This window comes from Octopus bimaculoides, chromosome 6, assembly GCF_001194135.2.
Source record: "Octopus bimaculoides isolate UCB-OBI-ISO-001 chromosome 6, ASM119413v2, whole genome shotgun sequence".
NCBI lineage: Eukaryota > Metazoa > Mollusca > Cephalopoda > Octopoda > Octopodidae > Octopus > Octopus bimaculoides.
Window position 1 is genome coordinate 63860117 of NC_068986.1, and position 6226 is coordinate 63866342.

The window sequence follows — 6226 nt, forward strand, 5'->3', positions numbered from 1 at the left end:
AATTTTTGCTACCCTGGTAACTATTAACATATTTGCATTATCAAAGTTTTTCAACCAAGATAATTTTAATATATACAGAAATAAAAATATGTATATATATATGTATGTATGTATGTATAGATATATATGTATATATAATGTGTGTGTGTGTATGTATATATATATATGTGTATATGTATCTATATGTATATATATGTGTGTGTGTGTATATATGTATGTATATATATATATATATATAGTGTATATATAGTGTATATATGTATGTATATATATGTGTGTGCATATATATATATGTATATATATGTGTGTGTATATATTTATGTATATATATATAGTTCAAAAATTACTTACAGGGATGACGCGTGCGTTCGATCATGTAATGCAAATAATAAATGAGTATATGCATATATACGTACATGTATGTACATACCTACATCTACCTGTGTATATAGATGCATATCTGGGTACAGTACATTGCAAACAAAATGTAGACAAAAAAATAATAATAAACGGAGTACAGAAAACACACAGGCCACATAGAGAACATTTTCATTTAACCCAATGGTGATTTAGTGAAGAAATAAAGAGAGACAAAGATTCCTTTTATTTCGATTTAGAGTTAGCCTCTGATAATTTCATGTCAGAACACTTCAGCAAAAATAGGAGTGTGTAAGTTTGAAACATATTATTTTCACTATTTTTCAATTTAATTTTCCTCCTGAAATAAATTCATTAAAATAATCTGGTTATGGATTTTAGTTACTGTTAGCCACTTGATGAAATGTTATAGTTTGTATTGTTTGTTGAGTATAGAAAAAGTTTGTAGACTTAATTTCAGATTTTTAAAAGTTTTTTGCTAAACATGAAAATTTCATTCTTTTTCTAGATAAAACACATGCTTCTCACTTGCCATTCTCTTGATAAAGTTGGGCCCATTTTTAATCAATTTATGGTGTGTGTTTACTCAGCTTTCCCCATCTATTTTCAACCTTTTGGCTATTAGTATGATCATGTGTTGACATGTGGCTGGATATCACTATTGACAGTATAGTCAGATGAAGCAGTCCGAGAAATGACATTGAAAGCTAAGACTGGTTTATAGGCAAGATTAAAGGAGAATACTGTATTTCTTCCCTCAAGGGAGATAGATGACAGTGGTGTTGGCTGATATATTTCCCCCAGTCTCACCCAGTTAACTGTCAAACACTAGCCTGAAATGTTTATATTTACAGTATCTTAGTTTAACAACTCTAAACATTTGCAACTTCATTTCAAATTCTAGATAACTGTTTTTCCTCTCTTAAGTAATATTACCAGAAAAAATAAATAGCTTTCACCATCTATTCCACTTTTTGGACAAAGTCACATTGTAGCTTGTTTGATTCTACCGAAGAATTTGAAACAAATTTCTGTTATATTAATTGGGCATGGTTTTATCTATGATTAATCTGATGACTTGTACAATTTATCCACCTGTATCCCTTTACCAACTTGAGCGTTATGTCACTAATCAAATTGGGATTTATCACAGATTAAAGTTGTCACAGGGACCTGGTAGGGATTTATTTGAGAGGACTGTATGAAATGTATTAAGTTTAAGTGACTGTGATAGAATGAGTAAAAGAATAGGATGAAATAAAGTGAGAACATTACATGAGCCAGCCTAGTGAGAATTAGTAAGGTAGAGGGATGCTGGTGATATGTTCTTAGATATGAGGAATTGGCTGAGATGATGTAGGAGTGTGAGTTTGATAGGATAGGGTGGGTGGAACATGAGTGAATAAGATGGAATGTGGTTCTAAGCAAGGGGTATGTGAATAAAACAAGAAAAAAGTAGTAGCAGTATTAAAATAACTTTAACATAATTTGTACTTTACATGAATATGTGGAATTACACCTTAAAGAACATAGAGCTTTTACAATGCGCTACATTTTAACTGTTAGCAAGATTCATTAAAGCAAATTAAAACACTGAGAATATTGCTAGTATTTCCCTTTGTTTTTAACCAAATTGAAATGGCTGTATTATGTGAATTACATAGTACAATGTGAAATACAAACTTCAGAATATGAGCAAAATATAAAAGATAGAGAGAAAACGCTTTATTTGTTCTCAGTATTTCAATTGCTAAAAAAAAGTAAAAGCATATGGTAAACATTGGTTTTAATATATCAATTTTTAATGATGTTCCATCAGCTGCTTGTATGATTTGGGTAACACAACAGCCATGTAGATGCTTCAACATAGAGAATAAAATGTATGTAAATCTGTAAAGAAATATGATGTCATTACTTTGATCTTACTACTGATTACCAAAATGTGAGAAAACACCATTAAGTTATGATTAATATGGATAGAAAAAATTACAAATTTTCTTTTTCTTATCACTCCTACTCACCATATTTAATGATCTTCTTCACCTTCCCATTTTAATTGTTTTTATTTTTGAAGTTAGTTTCTTTAAAAAATGGTGTTTACAAATAAGAATCTATATAACAATAAGTAAATAAAGTGATAGAATATTAGTTGAGATTCAGGCTTGAGTTTTTGCTTCTTAATCTTTCACTGAAGTGGGTTTGAAATCATCATTTTACATTTACTTTCCATTGCTGACTTGGTCCGGATGAAGCAACAGTGTCCAAGACAGTTCTTATTTGCACTTGTTGCTCTCCAAGATGAGTTGGAGACATTGTATTTTTTTAAAAATTTTTATGTGACTTCTATGCCTGAATATCCTTCCTAATAATGCCTACTATCTTTATAGTTACAGTAGGAACAGAAAATATAGTTGGGCTAATATGTCAAGCTAGTTATTTGAGTTGTAGCCCTGGGTCAGTCCTCAGATGAAGATGACCTTGAATCAGAAGCTTCCCACAGTGATCATTTCATATTTATTTTCAAGCATAGACTACATTATCCAAATGTCTTCTCCCATATTTTGAGATAAATGTGATATTTTCGCTAATTTTATATGTTGAAGCTCCTTCTTTGATTCAAAACTCTTAAGTTTATGGAGTTTAGTATATTACTGTCCTGAGTCCATGTTAACTTTGCCTTTCATTAATTCAATACTGATATAATAATTAACAGTGATACAATAAAAGTCTACTTAATCTCCTATACCTTCTCCTTTTATAAAACAAAGATGAGGGAAATAAATGTCATTCTATTAGCAAAAAGGATATTATTCATAAATTTGGTCTCATCACACTAATTCTCTTTCAGGTATCAGTTGCTTGATCATCTGGAGGAAGATCGCAAAGTGATGATATTAAATCATCTAGGATTTATCCAATGCCCTTCAAAGGAAAGATGTTATTTCCGAGAACAGTGTGTGGAGGCAATGGCACAGAAAATTCTCAGTCACAGGCCAGCGAGGTAACCAATGTTCTTTAGTGGATAATACATCTGACTCCACCCTTTTGCTTACTTACCTAATATATGTTCAGCCATTAAAATAGATGATGATTTAACAAAATCTTTTTCAGCTTCAAAATTTTTTGTTTTTCTCTAACATTCACAAGATTTTGTTTTTTTATCACTTTTTGAAAAAATATATGAAAATATGCAAGTTTAATATCAGGTCATCCCATAAGTTCTATCCGAATTTTGAATAAAGAAAACAATTGAAATTTAATCATCAATGTACTTTCCCTGATTATCTATGACTTCCTTCCATCTATTTACAAGCTCTTTAATCCCAACTCTTTTGGTTTCAAAGCGAAGAACTCTGAAATGTCAGTTTCGACCTCCTCTTGGATTGCGAAAGTTATGTCCCCCAAATGATTCTGGAAACTATGAAACAAATGGTAGTCTGAAGGAGCAAGGTCAGGAGAATAAGGTGATGCGACCTTTGCAGTGTGGGATCATGCATTGTCCTGATGAAACATCATTCCTTTTCGATTCACTAAAGCAGGTCTTTTTTTCTTCAAAGCTTGGTTCAAACACTCTAATTGCTGACAGTAAACTTGAGCATTGATTGTTGCATTAGGTGGCCACAATTCAAAATTAATTACTCCTTTGCAATCCTACCAGATAGAGAGAAGAACCTTTTTCCCATGAAGTTCCCTTCTCAGTTGTGGTTGAGCTTTTTCCCTTTTACCAAGTCACTGTTTATAACGTTTAACATTTCGATAGAAGATCCATTTTTCGTCACCAGTCACAAGTCTATCCAAAAAAGGTGAAATGAGTTCGTGAGAATGGAGAGAAGAACAGATGTCAACACAAGATTTGCGGTTGCTTTCAGACAATTCATGAGGCACCCATTTTCCAAGTTTAGGAACCTTTCCAAGTTGTTGAAGATGATAATGAACAGTTGTATGGTTTGTGCCAATTCTTCAACTGATAATGCAGGATTTTCTTCAAGTAATGCCTCAAGGAGCTTATCATCAAACTCATCAGGACGTCCTGTTCAATCTTCATCTTCAAGGCTGAAATCTCCACTTCTGAATTTTGCAAACCATCTTCTGCAAGTTCTTTTATTCAAACATTCTTTCCCATAAACTGAGTGTATGTTTCAAGTCGCCTTCGGCTGCAGAGTTTCCTTTTTTGTAGTCATAAAGCATTATGTGCCTCAAATGCTCTTTGAATACTTCCCTGTTAGAAAGGATTTAAATCAAAGAAATTTTAATTCTATTATACGCTTTTACTCTTTTACTTGTTTCAGTCATTTGACTGTGGCCATGCTGGAGCACCGCCTTTTAGTCGAGCAAATCGACCTCAGGACTTATTCTTTGGAAGCCTAGTACTTATTCTATCGGTCTCTTTTTGCCAAACCGCTAAGTTACGGGGACGTAAACACACCAGCATCGGTTGTCAAGCGATGATGGGGAGACAAACACACATACATATATATATATATATATATATATATATATACATATATACGACAGGCTTCTTTCAGTTTCCGTCTACCAAATCCACTCACAAGGCTTTGGTCGGCCTGAAGCTATAGTAGAAGACACTTGCCCAAGGTGCCACACAGTGGGACTGAACCCGGAACCATGTGGTTGGTAGGCAAGCTACTTACCACACAGCCACTCCTACTGTAAAATAATATTTAATTAGTTTAAATGTACACAAATGCATAAAAATAATTTTTTATTCCATTAGACATTCTACAATACTATTAAATTTCATTCAATTTTTAAAAAAGTAAAATCGGACAGAACTTATGGGATGACCTGATAATATGATATTTTTCTTTCTCTTGAATTGGCAAGATACACATTTTCTGCTGATGTTCAGATATATAAATAATACAAAATGGGACAAGAACGCAAAACATCCAGACAGTTAGGTGATACAAGAAAGGGACAACAAAACATCCAGATAGATGATACAAAGAAAACAAGGACAGGTCATTCGGAGTTTTCTTTCCTCAGTCGAATTCCAGATTATATTTGCAATTTCAGCTGGTTATACTCGAGATTGTTCCAATCTGGCCAGCCCCAAGGAAAAACTAAGCTAAGAGCATTAGATTCCTTGGAAGAAAGCAATGAATATATACAAAAACAAGGACAGACAAAAACGAACAATGTCACACAAATACAATAAAAATAATAACGGGACCTAACAATAGGTGTCTTTCGACTAAGGATGAATTTAATTAAGCTGGCGTGTGTGGAAACAAAGCCTTATGGCAGGGATACAAGATTTCACAGGCACAGGGAGGAATATCGATGTTGCATGGACAACGGCCGGCCAAGAAAGAAAGACCAGGCTTGGCCAAACGCCGGTCATGTGGGAAGAGAAGAGAGAGAGGTTAGAGGTAGAGGGACAAAAGAAGTAAGGAGGGGTGAGAAAAAATGACAGGGACACAGTGAAGAAAAAAGAGGAGGGAAAGTGACCAAGAAGAGAAGGCAAGGAAATGTGAGAGAGGAAGAACGAAGAGTGGAATGAACGAATAAGAATGAAAGGGCTGATAGACAGAAAGTCATACAAGATTTAGAAAAATGTATACTTACATATAAGAGACCAAAGTGTACGTATGTCGCTATATATATATATGTATGTATATATATGTATGTATATATATGTATGTATATATATGTATGTGTATATATGTATATATATATATGTATGTATATATATGTATGTATATATATGTATGTATATATATGTATGTATATATATGTATGTATATATATGCATGTATATATATGTATATATATATATGTATATATGTATATATATATATATATGTATGTATATATATATATGTAT

The 6226-nt window shown here is 32.7% G+C and overlaps 1 protein-coding gene across 31 annotated transcripts in view; it reads left to right on the forward strand.

Annotated features, from left to right (window-relative positions):
• LOC106878372 (rho GTPase-activating protein 5) overlaps positions 1-6226 on the forward strand; it is a 336880-nt gene that overhangs the window by 204229 nt on the left and 126425 nt on the right. For all 31 annotated transcript variants that reach the window (XM_052968790.1, XM_052968794.1, XM_052968808.1 and 28 more), the window contains one exon: positions 3227-3379. In XM_052968790.1, the coding sequence (XP_052824750.1) occupies positions 3227-3379 (153 nt within the window). The remainder of the gene's footprint in view (positions 1-3226; positions 3380-6226) is intronic.